The sequence below is a fragment of the Amblyomma mixtum genome, chromosome 1 (genome assembly GCF_055824585.1).
Source record: "Amblyomma mixtum isolate Tamu chromosome 1, ASM5582458v1, whole genome shotgun sequence".
Lineage (NCBI taxonomy): Eukaryota > Metazoa > Arthropoda > Arachnida > Ixodida > Ixodidae > Amblyomma > Amblyomma mixtum.
In genome coordinates this window covers 38,873,409-38,897,811 of record NC_143012.1, presented here as the reverse complement: position 1 = coordinate 38,897,811, position 24,403 = coordinate 38,873,409, and the positions used below count along the sequence as shown (strand labels likewise).

General features: G+C 50.7%; 1 protein-coding gene across 1 annotated transcript in view; it reads left to right on the top strand.

Annotated features, from left to right (window-relative positions):
• Positions 1 to 24,403, top strand: part of LOC149366085 (very long chain fatty acid elongase AAEL008004-like) — an 80,241-nt gene that overhangs the window by 41,419 nt on the left and 14,419 nt on the right. The window contains exon 2 of the mRNA XM_089548401.1: positions 17,591 to 17,756. Coding sequence (XP_089404527.1) covers positions 17,699 to 17,756 — 58 coding nt within the window. The 5' untranslated portion in view covers positions 17,591 to 17,698. The remainder of the gene's footprint in view (positions 1 to 17,590; positions 17,757 to 24,403) is intronic.

Genomic DNA, 24,403 nt, shown 5'->3' with positions numbered 1-24,403 from the left:
TATAAAAATTTCTGATATTGCTACAAGTTTTTCGTCAAAAACATTACTAAAAATCTGTTGCGAAGACAGAACCTTTTCTGTTGTGTTTTTTCGACTGGAACGTGCTCTGCAAAGACCGGTCCATTTTTCATTCGACTTTGAACCTCGTGCACGAGTCTACCAGGAGCGAGAAAAGGACAGAAACAGCACGCCGATAAACACTAACCACGTGCCGTTTAAATTTACTCTCACCAGTGGACAAGCAGGAAACCAGAGGCGAGCGCTCCCGCTCGTGCAAACTGCTCGCCTTCCATTCCTGTCTCACCTATTACGCTTCAGCCGAGAACTCTCGCTTTTTTTTACTCCTTCCTTTTCGGGCGCTTATTAGACGTATCTGAGCGCAGGGACTAATCACTCAACAACACACCTCAAGCTCGAGACTTTCCCTACCGAAACTTCACCTCTATATAGCTTTAAATGTGGGAATTTCGCGAGGAAGCAGCAGGGTATACGCTGTACCCCCACAAAGGCGCTAGTTTCCTGCGTGTGGTTTATAGCACTCGTGTGCCCGGTGCGAGAAAGGTCGGGAAAGGAGGAAGGTTGGAGGGGAGGGACCGTTCCATTCAGGAAAACCTTCCTCGCTTGACCCCCGACACCACTCTCGATAAATGGGCCACACTGGGTATACCAGGGCAAGTGCATTGCTGAACGCTGCGAGAATCGTTTTCAGGAAGTGGCGGCTTAGCCCAAAGAGAACTGCCCGGCTCTAGAGTTGTTAGAATCGTGATCATATACGTGTGTATGTATACACACTGTATGTGCACCGCTCAGAGGGTGAATAGCGTGCTATAGATACCCAGATTGGAAAGCGCTTTTCAGAGCAGGCAAAGGGCCTTCTGGGCGGCAGACGGGCGAGCCTATTTTTGCGCCAGCCAAATCCTTTTTTGCTAGTTGGGCTGGACAAAGGCTGCAGACAATGTACCCAGTTATAGGTAGAAGGTGCAGTTCAGCGTTTCCCGTAGACCTCTTTGACGTCGTCCCGGCGTCGGGGTACGCCTCCGACCACGCATGACCGTTCCAGTTAACCCTTATAGTAGGCGAAGTCAGGGTGCTTCAACAGCCTTTTCGATTTCCATAGCGACGCTGAGACAGCACGGCGGGAAAAGGGGACAAAGTCTTTGCCGCCACAATTTTTTTCGGTGCGCTCAGTGAAGATGTCAATGCCACGGACTGGTTCACGGAAAGAGCTGACACAAAAGACAGAGCACACCAACAGAGGGGACACGGAGGGAGATAACAGCGTTGAATTTCCGTTAACGCCGCTGTGAACGACCAACACTTCATCGCTTCGAGAAAAGTCGGTGATTCCGCTACAGCCGAATGGCTATAGTGACCAAAGCAGAGAGGTCTGAAACATATATGCTGTGGTACGGAAGGCACTCAAATGCTACTCAGGACGATTACGCTCTTTAGATTTTGGACTTTTCTCGTTAAGGATAGCTTTTCGGACATGAGCGACGGAGCCTACCATGTCGCCTCACCTGCGTTGAACGCAGAGTTCAAGCGTGCCAGCATACATCATCCACCAAGTTGCACGCGCGGCACTTTCGAGCATTGCGAGTGCACTGTACTCGCCTCGCCAGCAGGTGCAGTACACGAGAGACAGGAAATTTGTACACCGTTCTTTTCCTTAATTATTTCTTTGCCTCGCTCACGTACCACTGACGACCGGCAATCATTGAGCTCGACGAGCCGTCTGTACCTCCCTCAGATATCCGCCAACGGCCCCCGCCAATGAAACTGTCACGCCGCAATGACTCCAGCCGCAGCTGAAACGCGCGCTGCACACAGTGGCCATACGTCAACGTCATTGCACAGACGGGAGTCCCTTTGTGCGGTCGCGCAGTCGAAAAGGGCGCCGGTATTGCTCGCCTTTGTGCGTCCGGGGCGCCAACATAGGAGAGAGGGGTGGGGGGGGGGGGGGGGACGAGGAAACCTATACGGGGAAAGCCCAGCTGCAGAAAGAAGAATGCGGCCGTGTAGGCGAAGAGGACCGTAATATACGGCGCGGCGCTGCAGTTCTGCCTCCGTCCAGGAAAGGGAGAGTTATAGAGCTCTTCTGGGCGTCGGTTTTACCCCTTTTCATCGACGAGGAACGACTGTGAAACTGCGCAGTGCGGTGAAGAAGTCGGTCCCCCGCAGAAGCCTACGTCGATGGTTTTGTAGTCCATCGAGGCCTTCGCGGATAGACGTCGTTGGCGGTTCAGTGACCAGGTCAGCGTCTCTACCACGTGGTTTTAATGTGCGCTTGGCGAGGCGTTGGTGCGGGACCTTTCTACCCCCTCAAACACCCGGAGGCTGTGGAACGGTGAGGCGGAAACGGAAGTGCGCTTGACTGACCCCGGTTCCGGGATTGGCACACTGTGGCCGCTGACAGAGTGACTGAGAATATTACCCTTAATGGCGCGTGCGGAGAAACTTGACGGCGGCACGGACGGCGTGCGTATGTGTGCCAGAGAGGGAAGATTAATGGGGAACTGCGGCCTAGAAGAGAGAGCTCGTTTTGCGCTGTAAGCCTGAAAGGAGTACAAGTGCCTACGGAGGTAGTTCCTATGGAACTAACTGCGTTGCAACAACCATTCTTCCCTAAACGAGCAACCATTACTGAATTAGAGACTAACTAAAAGGGACATCATGAAGCGGTGTTCTTTTCATGGACTAACCGTTCCCGCGATGACGAAGTGGGTGCAGTTAGTCCCAGTTTAACCATTTTTGGATTAGAGCGAAACATTTCGCACTGGCTTGTTTAGTTTGGTTTGGTTTGGTTTATGGGGTTTAATGTCCCAAAGCGACTCGGGCTATGAGAGACGCCGTAGTGGAGGGCTCCGGAAATTTCGACCACCTGGGGTTCTTTAATTAACGTGCACTGACATCGCACAGTACACGGGCCTCTAGAATTTCTCCTCCAAAGAAATTCAACCGCCGCGACCGGGATCGAACCCGCGTCATTCGGGTCAGCAGCCGAGCACCATAGCCACTGAGCCACCGCGGCGGCGGCACTGGCTTGTGCGATCATGTCCAACATTTCGGGCGAAAATTTTTGAAAATTGGAATATTGTAAGATACTTTTATGGAAATGTTGAAGGCAATGGTCCATTCTTCAGACGTGTGGCAAGATCTTCCTTTGACAGTATTTCCATCGATTGTATCGAACAGTTGAGAGTGCCATAGAAAACCACTGGGGAAGGCTTTTGACGATAGCAAAAACGTTGGTAAGAAAAGAAATGCAAGACTGCCGTCGGGTTATCTGCGGATATATTGATTGGTATAGTGAAATGTTACATTATATAAAAAAAAATGTGTTCATAAACGGTTTCCCAGTCAAAAATGCTTTTGTCCAGAATCGTTCGGTATTGGGCCCGAGAAGGGCACTCGAGAGCTCTTATAGACCACTCATCTCCTCGCTGTGTCGACCACATCCCTCTGCAAAGTGGCGAAGCCGTTGAAAGCGGATGCATAGGGTCAAACATGGCGCGACTGTTGCAGCGATAAAACTGCAGCAGCTTAGTACAAGCGGGCCATTTGTTCAAAGCAGCGTAGTGACAAAGAGCATGAAAACTGGCCTTGACTTGCGCATATGCGCTCATGTACTGAACAGCTAGCTGCTCGCTCCAACACACACGTGTTGGAGCATCATACTGTTGTTAGCAGCCGTGTCGGCAGATGTGTCCGCGTTTCAGTTACGTGCCTTATATGGGCATATGCAAATCCTTGCTTAATCGATACTTCATTGATGGCATTCGAATGATATCGGAACGCGATTTGAGGCATTTTATGATAATTGCATGAAAATGAATGACTAATTGAGGAATTATAGTGAAGAAATTACATCAATTAACCTTTCTAGTCAGGCCAGATAAATAAATAAAACCAAGTAGGAAATTCGTCGAGTTGAGGAATCGAACCAGGGTCTCCAGAGTGCGAGACGAGCACCCTAACCACTCCACCATGCCAGTTCGATGGTTTACAACGAACAAAGGCGCGTCTAGCTAATACGGCATCTTCAGTCACCCCCCATCTTCCTCCCTTCCCTTAAGGCGAGGTTCAAGTGTCCACCGAGATATGCGAGAGAAATACATTTCCTTTCCTCAAAAACCGATTTACCGTCGGTCAAGGCGTAGAGCCGAACGGGCGATGGCGTTCTGTGGTCTCCCTGGCAGCGTTGTAAGACGCTGTCGCGTTCCACTGTTAGAGGTGCAGCTTAACATCTTAACCGCACATCAGTGACAGAAGCAGCAACACTGCGCTTAAGGCTTTCGCCTCACCGCACTTTGGTCAACAAAGTGCCCCCTGAATTTTTTTAGTTGCCCCCAAGCATGCGATGTGCTGAACTTTCGTTTTTAGACTATACATAACCACTACTCCTGTTTGTGAGCCCCTTCCGCTTCTGGCGTTATTCGGGCAGAGATTCCAGCGCCACCAGTTCGCCGCCTGGAGGCCCCCTAGCGGCGCGAAAGGGAAGGAAGTGCGCCAGGGCGGTCATGCATGATGGCGATAAAGAGCTCGCGCCGCTCAGGAAGGAACGGAGCGTGGCCCAATTGCGTGCGCAGCATGTCGGCGGTAGTAAGAGACCCGGCAAGGAAGCTGCGTCATTCCGTACCATGACTGCGGGTGCATGCGCACCACAGACCCCGCTTAAGAATGTCCAACTCCAAAGGTTCGAGGTCAATGCAGAGAAAAATGATTAAAGCGCAAAATGTTTTAGACAAGCATTTGAGAAATAATGAAATACGTGGCTGCACGGAGCGATGTTGTCTGGACGTCGGTTCTAGACATTACTTGTGATTATTAATCCAATTAATTGATTGGATTACTCCTTCACCATGGCTCAGAGTAACCCATTTAAGGGGCAGTGGCATTCCTTGAGCGAGAGACTATCATTCGTCATCATCATCAGCCTGACTACGCCCACTGCAGGGAAAAGGCCTCTCCCGTGTCTCTCCAATTAACCCTGTCCTTCACCAGTTGCGGCAACCGTATCCCCGCAAACTTCTTAATCTCATCCGCCCACCTAACTTTCTGTCGCCCCCTGCTACGTTTGCCTTCTCTTGGAATCCACTCCGTCACCCTTAAGGACCACCGGTTATCTTGCCTTCGTATTACATGCCCTGCCCAAGCCCATTTCTTCCTCTTGATTTCGACTATTGGCTGTCATTAACCCGCGTTTGTTCCCTCACCCACTCCGCCCGCTTCTGATCTCTTAACGTTACACCTGTCATTTTTCTTTCCGTGGCTCGCTGCGTTGTCCTTAACTTAAGCTGAACCCTCTTTGTTAGCCTCCACGTTTCTGCCCCATAGATTTTCATTGGGAAAACCTTATTCGTGCCGCCATTCTATCGATGAATGAAGTTCAAGAAGTGCATTGTGCAAATCGAATTGCCGCTTCCAAGCGTTGCCCTTAAACCCGCCCCTGAAAGAAGCCAGGTAACTGAACAGTGTTCATCCACAAACCGGAAGTATCACGCAGCTGGACAGAGTGAGCGGCAGCTAAGAGGAACTTCCGGTATAAAGACGATCGGTCTCAGTTTGACTCAGTCTTAGCCTTTTTTCTTTGCTTGTCTGTTGAGACACGACAGGGACACGCTAACGGAGCGGTTACGTACGCCTATAGAGACAGGAAAAGAAGTAGTGCAATGGATGAGAACAGGAAGCTACGGGACGAGTGAATTGGCGTTGTCTCAGCGACCCTTTAAATACACCGCGCACGATCGGCCAGCCTCTCGCCGATCCCCAGCGCCGGCCTGTTACATTATACACTCCGTATAAGAACACCTATACATACGAGAGCTGTCGTCTCCTTCCTTCCTGCTACACTAAGCTTGTTTGTTTCGTTTCTGTCGCCACTAACCGGCGGCGCCATCCGCATGCAGGCGCAGAGTCGGCCGTTGCGACTTCCCTGTGAGGATATGCATTATAACGCGCTGCGCATACAGAGGCAAGACCGTCGCGCCGTTGCAGGGTTGCGTTGCGGAAGAAGCCGCCTCCGCCTGTGCTCTCCTGCGGGTGTGTATATGCACGTGGCTCGGCGGAAGAAGAGCACGGCGGAGAGACAGTCTCGCCTTATTTCGGAAGCAGGAAAAAAACCGCGCGCGCGTGCTCTGCGAGAATGGATGCTCTCTGGAGGGCGAGAAACGCGTTGGTCGGGATGGCCCCCGCGCCGGTCCTTGTATCAGTGGACGTTTCGAGGAAAGAGACCGAGAGGAAGAGACGCTAAGTGGGCTGCGGATGCATGTCAGATGAAGGACCGAGCACGGCCTCCGAGATTTGGGGTAAGGTGTACGCTGAGGGTGGTTCGCAGTATGGTAGATGTGCGATTTCGGAGGTCATGGTTACACAAATTAAAGGGCATGGCCAAGCAGAGCATGTACAGTTGGATACAACTCAAGAATGAAACGGCTTTTCTTGTCAAAGGAACTCCTTCCAGGCAATGGCGTCGGCCGATTTTCATGACCCTGCTAGCGTGGCAATGCAGGGAGCGGAGTGACCATGAAGGGAGGGACTATTCCATACCATGGAGGGAAGGGACTAACCAGTTTCATCTGCCACTCCCTGCATTGTCATGCTAGCAGGCTCATGAGAATAGGCCGACGCCATTGCCTGGAAGGGGGTTCATTGAAGGGGAAAAGCCGCTTCGTTCCTGAGTTGTTGTGCGATGGGTAGATGAGTAGATGACCGATGATCCCTTTGGATAACGTACCGGATTCCAAGAGAAGGCAAGCGTCTACGAGGATAATGTGGCCGCAGCAGGCACAGGATAGGGTTAATTGGAGGAATATGGGATAGGCATTTGCTCAGCAGTGGACGCAGTTAGGCTGACGATGATAGTTGGTTCAAAGTTGACGACCGGTAGCACGCTCCGCTGCAGCATTCGACGTACAGCTACTGCGCTTGAGCCACCTCCGCGTATTCACAGCAGTGGCCAGAGTTCTTCATTTCTGCCATTTGCTAAACTCTCAATCAAAATCTGGCCATAACCATATATGGCTAGCTTCCGGAAGTTAATGAGTTTTAGCGCCACGTATGGGCTAGGCAGTCAGCTATTGGTGGCGCAGTGAAACAGTAGGTGGCGTGACAGTCTGCTATCATCTGCCAAGATTCGACTCAAACAGGACAACAGATTTTGATGCATGGCCTGCGCTCGCAAGTCTTACCAAGTTTCCAATCCACCGCGAACTGGAGTTGCACAACGGCATCTCTTTATCAGAGGCTGTTGAATGGATACAGCCTGTTTACTCTCAGGAGAAAGGATTAAAATGGGAGTAAGCTGTCCTCTATCGCACTACCTTCTATAAAAGGGAGTGCTCTAGAGGAGAACTTACTCTCTTTTTTACTCCTTTTAGAGTGTGGTACTCGCTGTCACTACTACTTCGCGCCCTCCGTTGGTCACGTGGGACACCCAGACGTGTGGCGGTCGCCGTCACTGCGGGACTAAACGGCCGGCGAGAAAAAGACGCGAGGCTCACCGCGATCGTTTGCGTCCACCGCGCGCGCTACGCCAGGAAGCAGGAAACTCGGCGCGGCCGGCGTGCTCCGTTCCGCGTCCCCCCCACCCCCTTTTTTTTTGTCTTCTCCGGACTTCTGCCTTTGCACCCTGCCTATTCTCTCTGCCGACCTGAGTGAGTGTTTGTCTTGACCTGCTCAGCCTTGCGCTTCGTCTGGTGTTCCACCGCTCGGAGCATATGGGCAAGAGGGATTCTCGTCAGTACACTTCGTCGTAGGACCAGTAACGAAACTATGCAGACTTGTCCTCAAAGATGTCGACGGCCACCGCCACGTCCAGTGTTGGACTACCCGAAGAACTGGCGAGTTGAGATACGAAGCTCTTGTGCGCTCTCCTCGCGATCAAAAAAAAAAAAAAAACAAGTACACATTATGGATGGTCTTGCACAGGTCTATCGAATTTGACTCGAATCGGGCAGAAGTGGACGGGAATGCAGCACCATTCGCGAGATGACGTTTCGGTTTGCGGAGAGCACTCATGTATACTGTGTCTTTAGCTTCGATCCTATGCCACAGCGGCGATCATGACGAGAAATCCTGGACAAACGCTTGTAGTTACCTTGTATGCTACCACGAGGCGCATGGCTTTGAACATTCAAAAATAGCACGATGACATCACACGTGACCTAGGAAAGAAGAAAAAAATGAAACTATCGCTTCCTACTGAACCGCTATAGGCTGCTAGGCTTAGTGACACTGGTCGCGCGCTGTCCCGGATCCATGGCAATGCTAGTGGTTTGAGCACTCGCCTTGCACGCTACGGGAGATGAGGGGTTCGATACCCAGTGGTACCGAGTATACCCACCACTGATAAATAGATGCAAGCTTTCTCCTCGCCTGGTGATCAGCATATCTGGAGCGAAATGCTTGGAAAATGGGTCTATGACCCCCACCATGAGTAGTCGAAAAATACCTTCAGCACTAGAGCTCCTTGGCCAAAGGAGCCCCTGGGTCATAAAATTTAGTTATCATCATCAACAACCTCAATCCTTTGCCTGAGTACTGAAGTTCTCAATGGTTTGATCTTTGACCTCATCTTGTGTAGTCGAAAGATACATTGCTCCATGGCACTTCTTGGCAGCTGCACCTGCAGCTTGAAAATGCATCAGCATCATCGTCATCAGCTTTGATCCTGTGCCTAAGCCCTGCAGCCCTCAATGGTTTCACTCCAGGTGAAAGATGTATGCACACCCCCATGTACGCCACTTTCGTCTGCTGACACCTGGCGGTTGGACAGTGGCGCCCTCCTTACATCGCAGGCGACGCGAAGCGAGAGGTTTACGCGCTCCGGGCTCTAGGTCAAGTTCACACCCGTCTCTTCTCCGCTCGCGCGAGGAGGTTGAGCCAGCCGGATCTCTTCTATACGGACCCGGTTCCTGCCTTCTCTTTCTCGGTTGCGCGCAGACTGGGCCACTCGCCGACCGAGAGTCGGATGATCGCGCCACCGTCTCCCCTCACAGTCGGCGCTCTCGGGAACTTCCTCGCTTGCGTTATCTGTGCAGCTCGCCCGCTCGAGCGCTAGTAGTGCCGTGTCCGCTGCCGAAAACCGGGGCATTCCCGGCCCGGTGGCCCACATTCCAGCAGCGCCCGAGGGGGAAGGTGGCCCGCCGACATCATCTACGCAGCGGCAGAGCGTGCGTGCGTGTGTGAAGCGTAGCCCAGATGTAAATGCAAACAAGTACGGGCCGTTATTGAAGCGGGCAGCCCACCCTCCTCTCTCCTCCTCCTACCTCTCTCTCTCTCTCAACCACTCTATCACCCCTCCCCTATTCGCAACACAGCTGAAACAGCGGGGCATCGTCGTCCTGCAGTCCGGCGTAGAGCTTGAGAAGGCAGAGATGACGTCTAATGAGGAGAGAGCGCTCTTCTCAGTCTCCGCCATCTTGAACAGTCACGCAACGCGCAATTACGCTTCGGCTGGACGTTTGTCTTCGAATAGCGCGACTTCATTCCGACTCGCAGTGACCCGCAGTTGTATACTTGCCCAATCTTCCTCCGTACACGTCAGTCAGTACATTCACTATATGGTACACGTATACAGCTAGAGCGTATGCGGAAACCGCAAGGTGGCGCGGAGGGCGCAATGTCATCGTCTTCCGTACGCAACTGCACGGAAATTTTCTCTCATTCCGAGTCACCCGTCCCTTTTTCTCCATCCACACGGGTATGAAACGAATGTACCAGTTTCTAAACGCCACGCGTCCGAGTTTAAACAAGTGGAATGAAGAAGGCTGTCAGGATGCGTGGACGCGGAGGAAAGCAGCTTTGCGGGCTCCTTTGCCAATGTTGCATCCCTCTAGAGATGCAACAAAAAAAGCAGACGATATTCAGTGGAGAAAGGCAGCGGACTTACCGGTCTGTAGTGACGCCAGCGATTCTCGCGAAGGTAAACAAGCCACGCACGTAGACGGTAGCGTTTACATTTAAGGTTCGCCGGCAGTCAGCTAAGTCTTCAAGACCGAGTTCATTTTTCGGCCTCCGAAGAGTGCGACACAGCTAAAAAATTCATTTCATTGCAATACAATTCAATCCACTCCAAGGCAACCTTAGGCGTATACAGTTTCTTAATATAACTAGATGGAAAGTTGACGGCGCTACACTCTTTCCACCATGGAAAGGCGCAGCAATGCCAGAACGAGAGGTTTCATGCTTGGCTTAATTGGCTATTGCTTTGGGCATAAAGCGTGGATTCAACCACAAAATACGACTCTTCTCGGGGCAAACCTCAACGAAATGCTGCGAAAGTTTCCATACCGGCCTAACAACAAACTTTCACTAGCGTTAAATATATTGAAGAAGTAAAAACCCAGTGTAGAAATAGCATATCAAGCCTGAAGACACTATCATCATCATATAATCTGCGCACTTTCCTTCCTCCATGGCACAGACGAAGACATCGCGGCGCAACTACGAATTTCGAGGTACAGTCCACGTTTTAAGCCTAACACTAGTCAAGCCAAGCACGAAACCTCGTCGTCCCGGCATTCCCTCTGTGGGTGGGTGAAGTTCTCTTTTAAGAAACTCGCATAGACGGTACCGCCAACTTTCCCTTTAGGTAATATTTAGAAACTCTATGCCCTTAAGAAGGAAAGCTTAGGAGAGGCCCTCGCTATCCGAGCCACGCGTTCCGAGCTGAAAGACAAAAAAGTGCCGGAAGTGATGTGTTTTTGCAAGGACTACTAAGAGTTTTGGGCCGATTGCACATGCAGCCGATAGTAACGCTGAACGCAGTGGCGTCGTCTGCTTCATTGCCTGCCGCGCATGCGCAAACGCGCTGAGACGGTGGCCAACTATAGCGAGAGGAAGCCCTCACAGTCTGGATTCAAAAACTGTGACGCAACGGCCTTTCCTAAATTACCTCTTTCCACCATGACACAGTATTATCCGAACTGCGACTGGCAATGTTGCCTGCTCCATGCACGCCGAGTCAGTCAAAGACAGAAAACAGTAAAGAATGTGAAGAAAACAAGGAGCTCGGAGGAACGATCATCATCATCAGCAGCAGCCTGACTACTCCCATTCTCGTTTTTGTTTTAATTATTATCTTTTTAATTTTATATTTCATTTCATTCTTTAACGTTTAGAGCATCTGTCAGTCGCTGCTTGTGTCTTGGCCAACCATCCGCAGTGGGTACGCGCCATTATCTTCTTGAGGACAACAACTACAGGACAAAGGCCTCTCCCATATCTCTCCAATTAACCCTGTCCTGTTCCAGCTGCGGCCACCCAATCCCCGGAAACCTCTTAATCTCATCCGCCCACCCGACTTTCCCCTAAAGAAAGAATACACCATGCTACTGTGAGGAACGTTGGCAAGTACGGTATATGAGGGAAATAAAAAAAAAACGGGACCCGGTTAATATGCACCCTGGCCAATCCCCCGCCGTAGGTATGTGCCATTAGGCCTGAGGACATCATCATCATCATCATATGCAGGCACAGCAGAACGAAAGCAACGCACACAAAAGTTAGGATAGGTGACGCAAAAAAAATAAAAAAAAAAGGTGAGAGCATAACAACGCAAGAGGCCTGTAACGGAAACGGATATTGCAGTTTCTTTTTGCTCCGCTATTTATCGCCAACACCGCCGCATTTCTCGTCTTGTCGGAGTTGAAGATAACGTATTTCCGTCGCGGCACTCAGTGCTTTGCAGTGGCTGACGTGAAAGAAAGAAGTTTTACGCGCCTAGCGCATTCGATAGTTCATCGCGCCGCAATAAAAGAATAACAAAAGTCTGCTTTGTCTTTCGCACGTCCAAAACAGCTGTGCACGCTCGCTGCGAACAGCACGATTCTACACCTGCAGTCGGAAAGCGTTGGCCTGCCGCCTTTCGTCGTCAACGGGATCTCAATGGCGTAGACCCAACCCGTACACAAATTCTAGTATACAGAACATCTAAAATTTCAGTCTATGAACTACTAAAATTTTATGGTTTATGGTTTATAGGAGTTCAACGTCGCAAAGCAACTCAGGAAATTCGACCGCGGTGGTCGAATTTCGATGGAGACGAAATTCTAGAGGCCCGTGTACTGATGTCAGTGCGCGTTAAGGAAACCCAGGTGGTCGAAATTTCCAGAGCTCTTGCCTGCGGCGTCCCTCAAAGCCTGAGTCACTGTGGGACGTTACCCCCCCCAAACCATAAACCATAAAATTTTAGTCCGTAGACTGTCTATAGATTTTCTATGAACTACCTATGGACTGTCGAAGGAGACTTGTTTCTTTTCTTTTTCTGTTGTTAAACGGTGACAGCTGTGCTAACAAAGGGCGCAGAAAAAAATAGAGGTACAGGGTCGTCCACTCTTCGTTAGAACCCGCTAGCGCATGGCCGCACTCTTCGGGGGGCCACCGCGTGCGACACAGTCGCTCATTGCAGAAAAGTGGCGCAGGAGAAGGTGCACCTGGACGTGGCGCTTCGGGTCATCTGCCACTTCGCTTCGATGCGCAGCCGTTTCGGACGCAGTGATCCTCCAAAGTGCACGGCCATGCGCTAGCGTGTTCTAAGAGTGGACGACCTGTACAGTAGCGTTCACTATTACACGCAACAAGTAAGATGTGCTCGAAGCTTCCTTTACGTAGGAGTGGAAGGCGCTTGGTAGTGAAGAGGTATACGTCTAGCATTCGAACGAACGTGTAGAGCTTTCTGCAGTCTGTATATGCTACAGCACGTTCAATTGCTCTCAGGCGCAAACCGTCCTACGGTCACCGCTTAGGTGTTGCAGCTCGCACTGAGCACAACTGTACATGATAACGACAAGCTTATAAGGCGTTACCAGTTATGTCCCAACCAACCCACTCGAGACCAAAGGGCGCAATCCTTCAAACTTTTCAAAGACGTGAGTACTAGAAAACGAGTCGTGCCAACATGCACGTATCAGATCTAGGGAGCTATTGTTAACTGCCAACCCCAACTAAAGAGTTTGCAAAGTTTATTTGCTTTCGTTCTTGCTATCGTAGCACTTACATTGTTGATTTATGCTATTCCTACCTCTGATCAGTTTGCGTTGTCTAGCACTGTTGGCGGATTGTGTCTATGATAATGAATCCAAATAATATCCTCCTTGTAAATGAGGAACAGGTCGTAAAGAAATAAAGGTATAATGTGACAAACCGGAGGTTTGTCACAGTCTACCAGTGCAGTCGTCTCGACAATCGAACTCGCTTAATTCGAACTTCCGGTTTACTCGAAACGATACTTTGTTTGTCTCATCATCATCAAGTGCATTAAAAATGCTTCCCTTAATTTGAATACGGTTCGAGAGTTAACTTGCACAAGTAGAGCTATACGCTATGAAAACAAGGACGGAGGTAGAGGATTCGCAACTGCTTTAATAACATAAAACGAAGCAGCGTTTATAGCCACCAAAAAATGAAAGAAAACGCACACTCAACAAAATATTGCGAAAACAAAAGCCTCATTTAGACGGAACAGCAACTGGCACATGTTCTCATACGCCTCCGAGGTGACTGAGCGCTTATATGTGGCGATATAAAACGCAGATCGACCTGGTTGTCGGGCAGCGATAGTGAAGGCATGCCGGTGCTGTTGCCAGTCTTTCAAAGGTGGAAAAAAAAGAGGATTCAGTCACTTTTCTGTCGGTACTAGAGTATTCTGTGCTCTCGAAAGGAACAAAGTTTTGGTGCATTGACGACATGGTCTTACTTGCGCGCAGTCATGAACCAATTTGAAAGTCAGAGTGCTCTGCTGAACATGAACTTATGTCTGCTCTGTTATCTGTGTGTATCGCGTACATCAATAGTAAATGTCGTTCATAGAGTCAGATCGTGCAGTAAGCATCACACAACGCATGCGGCATCTTGCATCACCTACCGAGGAGCTCAGTACCCCACGATGTGCAGGGAGGCATTGAGTTTCTTGCTAGTGAGGGAGGCGGCCGATGACCCCCATGTTTTCTCGCGTTGCCTCCGGGCGGCAAAATGAAAACTCATTTTCTTCTTTTTTTTAGGAAGGGGGGGGGGGGGGGGGGCAGGAGAAAGCTTTGAGGACACCTCAACTTCACCTTGAAAGAAGGCAGAGAGGAAGGAGCGAAATTACAAAGAGGGGAATAATCACCGCAGTGGATGGCTCCGGGTTAATCTCAATCGCCTGGGGTACTTTATCGCACTGTAGTCCGCCGGTGTTAAAGGTTACGGCGTTCGGCCGCTGAGCCGGGCTCTGAGCCGGATTCTGAGCCGGCAATCATGCTCATCATCACTCTCGTGTGCTGTAAGATGTCAGCACAAAAAAAAAAGGAACCTCCGGAAGTCGAAATTAATTCGTAGCCTTTTACTATGGTCCCATTTCTCTCTGCCTCACTTGACTTCCCTCACTGAACGCTGAGGAGTCCACTGATAGTCAGAAGTCACTGCACCTTTCTTTTCCTCATGACGAATTATTATTATTATTATTATTATTATTATTATTATTATTATTATTATTATTATTATTAGTAGTAGTAGTAGTAGTAGTAGTAGTAGTAGTAGTAGTAACAGTAGTAGAAGTAGTAGTAGTAGTAGTAGTAGTAGTAGTAGTAGTAGTAGTAGTAGTAGTAGTAGTAGTAGAATTCAGCGTGCCAGTGCACTGGCATCGCACACAGCACACGGGGGTCTTCCACGATCCGCCTCGATCGAAACGCGGCCACCGCAGCCTGCAGGCAGGATTCGATACCGCGACCTCGGAGCTTCGAAGCCAAACGCCGTGACCACGGCGGCGGCCGGCCAAACAGAGGCGCAGATGGAGTACTACGTGTCCTATGGGGAACCCGTGCTCTTCCGATGCGCGGCGAACGTCTCGTCAGCGGCCGTGTAGGGTCAGTGTGTCGGCGTAGTCGCCGTTTTCGGGGTCGCCGAGGTCGCCGTGCCGATCCGGCCGTTCGCCTTCCGCCTCTCCCTTCTTCTTCCTCCGGAGGAAGAAGGACGTACGACTGGATATAACGACGTGCGCGCCCGCAGTGTGACTGACTCGCCCGCCGCGACATTATAGCGACTTTTGGGCGAGCAAGGTTGCCGGGAGGCTCGATCCTATTACACCCGAAAGGCGCACTCGCCTACCGCCCTGCCTTATTTCTCTTTATTATTTTTTTTTTCTACGGGGAGTAGTCACGTGACTTCATCAGCCTCGCTAAAGCGTCGTACTGCGGTGTAGAAGGGACTGGCGACGTTGGCAGTAGCGAGCGCTTTTTGGAGCGAACTTTGGGGGGTCCTCGAAAAGTTTGTCGCTTCTATGCGGCTTATTTGCTTAGCCACACACACACACACACACACACACACACACACACACACACACACACACACACACACACACACACACACACACACACACACACACACACACACACACATAATTCAGCAAAAAAAAAGAAATCTCGGCACGGTATGTAGTAGTAAGAACGTAGTAATAGACATGCTGACGAAGGCCGTTCCACGTTCGAAACGTCAATAAATTGTTTCAAGCGTTTCAAACGTTGGTCTACGTTCTTACTATGTATATATAGTAAAGCTGAAACCTTACTGATGCAGATATGGAGCACGGTGTGTCATTTTGAACGAGATTGTGAGACGTTTTGTGGAGGGCAGGCTTAAATGTTCTCTGGTTTTTGTTTGTTTATTTGTTTGTTTTCATCAATTTATCAATCTGTCTGCTTCACCTGCCACTTAACGGCAAACGGCGCCCAAAATTTTTGGAAGCTGCTTGCCAAAGCATGACTATATATTCGCGCCGCCCAGGCCTGGTACCGTGGTCCAGAACACCCACCAGTTCTTGTATCTTAAAAGGCACGCGTTGCTATACTTTCCCTCGCACAATATCCCCCCCTCCGCTACCGACCCTGTCAAGTACATAGTTGGTGGTCCCAAATCGCCGTGGAACGCCATTTAAATAAAGCGAGTCCCCACCCTTCTCCAAATAGTGCTATATTCCAGACGTGTTCTTGAACGCCGGACATACCGGACATAGAATGTTCCAGCTCATATAACTTAGCCAGGGATCCTCATGTTGACTATCCAGCTCATATGACAATGAGTGTAAGTCTGACGCAACAAAAAATAATAAAAGAGGGAATCAGAATCAGAATAGAATCAGGACTGGAATGGAATTAAGATTTCGTATTAATAGAATTGGAATAGAATCAGAGTTGGAATAGATTGGCGAGTGAAAGAAAAATGCAATCGCGTTCCATCCGCATCAATCCAATTTATTGCCCCTGAAATTTTAGTTTGAATGTGCTGATGTATTTGTCCTGATCACAAACGCAATCTAGAAGTGATTTTCGATTCTCGCAAAGTGGTTTGAAATAAACCGTGACTCTTCGTTTTCTGTCTCTCTTGTTTAATGCTGTCTATACCGCTAACACACGCATTGCAAACAGCGCTGCATTGTTAGCTCGCTGACAATGCACAAGGTTTTTTTTTTTTTCCCCATCGCATGCTGTACAATCCCTGCTCATAGAACGACAGTATTAGCAAAAAAAAAAAGAAAGAAAAAGAGCTAACTGCCTCACCGCGTCTGCACCCAGTTTGAAACAGACATATGCATCCCGATTACGAGTGTGCGTATTTCGTAGTCTTAAATCCCTAGCAGTGTTTCGCATTAGACGCGAATATATATATATAGATTTATTCGCCAAAGTCGCGTTCCATAAACTTTTGACGCCGGGTGTACATCGCCGGTGCGTACCTTTGAAGTCAATCGAACGCACGTCGTTAGTGTAGTTGCCCCATAACGGGCATGCTGTCTCCCACCTACGCCCGTCTACTGTCGTTAAGCGCCGTTTGTATGTTTCTGCTTCCGTCGCCGTGAGATAAGGAAGTGCTGCAACCAGTACCTCGCGCTTATAAGAGCCACTGCGGAACAAGTTGCGTTTGCGCGGGAAAAGAACATTAGCGCCAAGCGCGCAGCTCTTTTTGGACCGTCTCCCAAGTGCCTTCCTACCGCTTAACGCCTTTTCGTATTTTATCGCTGTGTCGTTGATATGTCCGTTACGCGAGCCCCCGCCACACGAGCTCCCATCGAAGGCAGTGCGTACAGCGTTTTCCGAAATGACCCCAGACGATCTATCTACAAAGTGCCGCTCTATTTTTCTCTTCGCCCCCGACGTAGCAGTAACGACACACAGCGCGAAAGGGCGAGGAGCAAAGAAAGAAAGAAAGAAAGAAAGAAAGAAAGAAAGAAAGAAAGAAAGAAAGAAAGAAAGAAAGAAAGAAAGAAAGAAAGAAAGAAAGAAAGAAAGAGCGAAGAAGAAGAAAGCGGCACTGCGCGCCTCTGTCGTCGCTTTGTCTCTGTGTCGTAGACACACACAGCGCTGCTCTTGATCGATTTGTAACTGAATTAGGATGATTCATATAGGCGTTCGTTGCCGTCACCGGATTGATTTTCGCGTCCACGCACCGGCCAGGTGCGTGCGCGGAGCGAAGGCGAGAGGGGTAAAAGACAACAGCAGCGGCTGCGGCGGCGACAGTAGCCCAACCGCCGCCGGCGCGCCCCTCTCGCTGCCGCCAGCCGTTCAGGTGTCGTCTGCTGCTGCAACGGGTCTCTGTTTCTCTCGACCGTTCCCAGGTGGCGGCGCCGCTCGGTCACGTGACCCGACACTCGTGAAGTGGCACCCGGTCTCGGAGTTCCACCTCTGACACTGTGGACTGTGCGTCGGCCATCCAGTGTCTCAAAATGTACCACCTGCTAAGCGAAATTCGGGATTTTTACAACAAAACCTTGGAGAGCGGAGGTAAGCCCATTTCTGTGACCTTTCCCATTCATTCGCGCGCGTCGCCCGGGACGCTGCCCCGCGGCCGCCTAGGCCTAATGCCGGTTCTGGCCCTGCCTACGGAAACCAAAACAGGAATTAAAGAAACAAAACCGAAAACGACGGCTCGGTCGCCCCCGCCTCCACGCCCGCCGATCCTCGCGCTAATTCCACGCGTGGAGACGACGTCCTTGCTGGCGCTTTTAAAAGACCCACGTCGGCGTCTCTGAGAAACTGCTGTCGCCGAGCTTCGTTTGGATGGGCGAGGAAGCGGTGTTCTACCGCTGCTCCCGCGGAGACAGCCACTCCCGCATCTCGGGCTCATTGGCACACGCGCGGTCATCTGTGTTCGCGAAGAGCGCTGCGTTAGAGAGGATTCGCGATGCTAAATGTTGCCGGGAGCCTCGTCTGTTCTGTAACGGGCAGCTCCGGCGTCAGAGAACCATGCGCGGCCGCGGTCACTGAAGGTTGTGCTCGACGCTCCAAAGCCGCCCCTCCTCTGCGGTAGCCCGTTCCTCCTTTACGCGGTTCATCCCGAGCGCAGTCGCTGACTTCAGAGCATCGTTTCTCTATGCTGACGTGCTGTTCGTTTCCGATGCTGCCGGCAGTGTTCGAACCGACGGTGGCTCGCTCGGTTCGGTGCACATCCAGGTTACGTAACGGCGGGCGTTGCCAAAACCGAACCCTGCCGAGTAAACTCCCCTCGTCGCCGCCGCCGCTGCACCCGTCGTGGTTATTGAGTGTTGTGCTATCTCAATCCGCGTTAAGTGGACGTATCCTCTTGCCCGCCTAACCCTAAGTCGTTCGGTCGATCTCTTACGAACGAGGGCGGATGGCTAGCTTGTCTCCTGTTCTTCTTTTTCTTTTTTTTTACCCGTGCGCAGAGTTGCGAGCGAGCCCGAGGAATCCATGACCTCTTTTAGCACGCCCTCGAGTGCTGTCCGGATTCCTTATTCGTTTCTCCCCCCCCCCCCCCCCCCCCACCCTTACTCTTAGTTCTTATTTTTATTCTTTACCATGCCGCTCCTTTGTCGCTTTGCGCCTTTCCTCGTGCTGGATGTTGGCTGATCCCGAGTTGGCCGTGCACCAAGCATAGTATTTTGCGGAAATGTCGCTTCGAGACGCGATGGGCCCGCTAAGTGATGATGATCCCGTCGGTCATTCGTTTCAATCGCGGATGCATTTCAGGAACCGTTGTGTGCGTGCCGCGAGGCGCTGTTCGCTTTTTTTCTTTGTTTTACCCGCCGCTTACCGAGCGCGCTGTATGTGTCCGCATGCTTGTAGCCGCGTGCCGCAGCTGTGTCGATGCGCCCAAATGCGGCGGTGACTCGTGCTGACAAGGCTCCGACCGCCGCGCGCGCCTTTGTGGTTGCGTGTCCGTACCTCGCGACATATAGATTACTAAAGAACCGGGGAAGAAATAAATTGGTGCCCCGCTTAGATCGCGGCTCGCATCACGCCACGCAAAGCAGCGGGCGGTCGTCTGGCGCTTCGAGCCTCGCCAGTCTAGAAAAGACTCAAGGGCGAAATTGGCTTTGCCGCGGGCTTTTAACAGATAAGGACCTCTTCACGCCTCTCACGGTGTCCATTGTCGGTGGCGGTATATTTCTGGCTCCTCTATTTGCCGAGCCACTTGGCTTAGTGTTTTTCTAGTCATTCAGGCTGGAGAGCGCCAATAGATTAAGCCGAGCGTGGTCACACTTTGGTGTTAGCGTGAAGATGCGTGAATGTGGAGGCTTGTCGAGAGCACAGTCATAGAGAAAGGTGTGTTGGATACGGATTCGTGCTAAACAGTAATTTTTGCAGAGTCGATCGCAACAGATGCTTGAGGAGGCCCGAGTGATCGGTGCGCCGGAACAGATGTCAGCTGGCTGGCTAGCGAAGTTGCGTAGAAATTTTTTTTCAGTGAATCCGCATCCCGCAAACTTATCCATGACTGTAGTACATGTGTATTGGTGTCGGCGTTTTCATCCCGACCTACGTTTTTTATTTTTTTTTTTACGCACGAGAGTACAATACGCATTTCTGCCAGACAAAGGAAAAAAAAGTCTGAAAACGTTAACGATAATTTCGTCGTACTGAATAAGCTAAAAAAAAGGGGGGGTGCGGGGATAGGCGTTGGAATCGTGCCTGCCAGTAGACAGTCGTTCCACCGGCGGAGCAGCTCTAACTTTTGTTAGCCAGCCTTTCTGTCTGCCTGCGTGTGACGCAAGGTACACGCGCGCCCAAGCTGTGCCGGAACCGGCGTTCGCCAGCTCACGCAGGTGGACATCCGTTTTCGTCAGCTGCGCGCTTTGCTGCCTTCTATTCTTTTCCAACGCAGTGTATTCCACATCACCGCGCGCCCGTCGTGCTAGGCCTGTCGCACGACGGCGTACTTAACAGGTTTTTTGCAGTTTGCGCGGCCGTTACGCGTCATATTTCCCTTTGCAAATATTTCTTTGTTTCGGTTTGGTTTATGGGGTTTAACGTCCCAAAGCGACTAAGGCTATGAGAGACGCCGTAGTGGAGGGCTCCGGAAATTTCGACCACCTGGGGCTCTTTAACGTGCACTGACATCGCACAGTACACGGGCCTCTAGAGTTTCTCCTCCAAAGAAATTCTAGCCGCCGCGGCCGGGATCGAACCCGCGTCTTTTGGGTCAGCAGCCGAGCACCACCGCAGCGGTGTGTTTCAGTCTCGTTAATTCGAACTCGCTTGATTCGAACTTCCGGTTTATTCGAATTTCAACGCCTTGGCCCCGTCAACGTCATAAATTCGAACGCTACGTAAATCGAACAAGTTTCGGGCTCCCCTTTGCACTTTAACATCTGTGGAGTTAACAGGAGGCGTTCATTCGAATGAACCGGAAGTTCGAATTAACGAAATTGGGCATTCAAGGCTGGCGTATAAACATGTGCGCTTAGAACTGACGGCTTGCTCACCGCTCTTTTACTCTGTAATGTGCAGCCTAGATTAACTGACGACCCGATTGATACCGAACCTCTCTTAGACGTCTTGCAGACATTCTGAACATCCACAAGACGTCCAAGGGAGATTCAGTGCCCATTAGGGAGTGCTGCCAGGAATGCAGCCTCTCGCCGTGGTTTGTTTGGCACCTCGACAAGTTGTTACCTGATGAGGCACTCTAATTGACTCTGGAACGCTATTGGACTTTCTAAGTTGGTCCAAATTGCTGTCTCGGCTAGACACGCTGGGGTGCTTGCCCGATACAGCTTTCCTTAACGCAACGCGAAGGCGAGAGCGAGAAAATGAGATTCGGACGCGGATATTGGAGAATTCGTTTCGATTGCCTGCACCGGAGCATTTTTTTTTTCTGTCTACCCGAGTAAATGGCCGGCAGTTTGCCATCGGTGCAGTATATATTCCAGTGGAAGGCGTCGATAACTTGTTCACGGAAGTGGTGAATGAAAGGGCGATGGGAGGAATAGAAATCAGTCGTGCGCGCCATGAATTGGTCGTGTACTGTGCGATGTCAGTGCATGTTAAAGAACACCAGGTGGTCGAAATTTCCGGAGCCCTCCACTACGGCGTCCCTCGTAGCCGGAGTCGCTTTGGGACGTTAAACCCCTGTAAACCAAGCTTTAAACGGCCGGATGCGTTTAATTTTTGCATTTTTTTTCGGAATTATGCGCAAGACATTATTAGTTAATGTGGACCACCGCGTGGAGCTGGCCTCCGCTTGATAAATAACCCTTTTTCTCGTTCAGTTTTGGTTCCAGCAGCCGAACGCTAGCAGTGACGTCATAAGTAGGGTTGATATCGCCCGAAACAGAGCAGTGTACTACATGTAAACGGCAATTTAATCGCCGCTTCGTCGTTTTAATTCCGTGCAACTCTTGCGCCAGCTTGCACTAGGAGCCGCAATGACAGCGAGTTGACTGACCTCTATAGCAGTTTTTTGTATGCCTCACGTGACCATAGCCACGTAGAGTTTGGCTTCCTTAAAACCGAAACTGCGTTCGATAAAAAATGCTAATGCCTACGTGTAGTGATCCAAGCTGGCAAATGTCTTATTAGACGTCATTCCAATGAATTCGCGAAGGAATTCTTGCTCGTCTGCATTGCGCCACGGGATCGTTGGCCGATAGCTGCCGTTATTGGGGCACCTTTTTTGTTCTATAGCCACTCGTGGGAAATGGCATGCCTAGTGCCATTTTCCTCGTAGAAGCGAACGCTGACGCATGCCGTCTGGAGCGTGTAATGACTTGTATGCGATGCAGCTTGATCGCGGGACGCATGCACAAATTTAAACGATCGTGAGCTCGATCGTCGTACGCCGTTGCGACAAAATCGACCTTGGGCCTTAACAGAAGGGCTTGCACCACTTGCGCCGGTTTGACGGGAGCGAATGACTGCGCGCACGTATTTTTCTTAGCGGGAAAAAAAGAAAAAAAATCTCTTCGAAGGCCGAACGGCGACCCGTCCTGAAAGCAAAAGTGTCGCGTTTCTCGTGATAGCCGCGCTGTTGGACCACCGATTCTCGATTTTTATCTGGAAAGCACGATTAGCCACCAGGAAAAGAAAGGCAAAGCGCATAACTGGCTCCAAGCTGAGTCAGTGGACACCTCAATCACGATTTGAGCTACGTGGCGGTAGTGAGAGATGTGCGCTGCATGCGTTGGCGTGGACAGGATTGTGGCAGAAACGAGGCACTCGAACAAAAAATTCAGGGGGCACTTTGGCTCTCTAAAGTGCTGCAAGGCGAAAGCGTTGCCTTGCGCACTGTTTGTTTCTTTTTTTATTTGTTTATACAATACTGCAGGCCGTTAAGGCCTTTAGTTTTGTTTCTTATCTGTTTTTGTTTTATTTTCTTTTTATATATTTTATTTTTTATGAAACCCGTGCATTCGATTCAAGTAGTGACGCCGAAATGCGGACACATTTGCTAACATTCCTTGGTCACGACAGTATGAGGCATTAAAGGCTTTCGCCTTAATATAGGCCGCCGCCGTTTATTGGGTTCATTGGCATCGGCGTTGGTGTTCATTGACAACGGTGTAGACCCCGCCGATTTTGATTACAGGAAAGGCGCCTAACTGGCTCCAAGTCAGTGGACACCTCAATCACGCTTTGAGCTACGTGGCGGTATTGAGAGATGTGCGCTGCATGGGTTGGCGTGGACAACGCTGTGGCAGAAACACGGCACTGGAACGATATAGGCTGCCGCCGTTTATTGGGTTCATTGGCGTTGGTGTTCGTTGACAACAGTGTGGTGGTGGTGGTAGTGGTTTATTTAAAAATAAAAAAGTGAAGCAAAAGAGTGTTGCCGACCCCACCGATTTTGCGCAAATGAAAGGCGCATAACTGGCTCCAACTTGGGTCAGTGGACTCCTCAATCGCGCTTTGAGCTACGTGGCGATGGTGTCCACCTGCCAACCGGATTTTTCCATCTCACAACAACTAATGTATACCGATGTTCCGTATATGCTTTGAAGCGTTGTCTTCGCAATCCGGCCACAGGAAGTTTCGAACACCTCAAATCTCCCTTGAGTGTAATAGTTGCCACACAGGCGGAAAAAAAAACATTGGATCCATTTGGGCTTTCCAATTGTGTGTTTGGAACCAATAAGGTTCATTTCGAACCATTTGAACGACCCGATTGGAACCAGTTGTGTATTCGGAACGTTTCAATTAGAACCGATTAATATTCCTTTTGGAACCAGTTGACCAACTTGAGCCTGCTTCACTTGGTTCCGAATGCACCTTTGGAAGAACTGGAAAACCCAATAGCCCGCGCCCCGCCGCGGTGGCTCAGTGGTTACAGCGCTCGGCTGCTGACCCGAAAGACGCGGGTTCGATCCCGACCGCGGCGGCTGAATTTCTTGAAGGCGAAATTCTAGAGGCCCGTGTACTGTGCGATGTCAGTGCACGTTAAAGAACCCCAGGTGGTCGAAATTTCCGGAGGCCTTCACTACGGCGTCTCTCATAGCCTCAGTCGCTTTGGGACGTTAAACCCCAACAAACCAACCAACAGCCCGTGTACAGTGCGATGTCAGTGCACGGTAAAGAACCCCAGGGGGTCCAAATTTCCGGAGCCCTTCACTACGGCGTCCCTCATAGCCTGAGTCGCTTTGGGACGTTAAACCCCAATAAACCAAACCAATAGGACTCAGGCCGTCTGCTTTTACTGCATGTGTGGATTTCCGTGTAGCGTATAAGCATTCTCGAAAAAAAGAAAAAAACGCGGCGAAAGATACAGCGCGAAAGTGTTGAGTGCCAGGTTCGGCTCCTCTGATCACGTGCCGCCTTGAGAAGATAGAGGCGCACGGATAAGGAACCGCGCGACAGCCTCGGTCTTGAACCGTGCCGCGCGTCTTTTCGCACCCGGATGGCGCGCAGTGTGCTCGACGACGTTTGTGGCGGGAGGTCTCCTTATCGGAGAACAGGATACCCGGGCGTGGAAGAACTGCTTAGCCGACCGTGCGATCGGGCCGGTATCGCGATCCCTGACGCGTGTGGTCTGCTGAGATCAGGCCGCCGCGCTATCAGCCACGCACCGTCGCCGCGTGGGGGCGGGACTCCATCTCGTGGTTGTAGCGTGGTCGAGATGAGGGCCCATTGTTGTAGCCGCGATTTCCACCGCATAGCGTATCGCCCCGTTACTTTTTCCTCTCTATCTCGTTGGG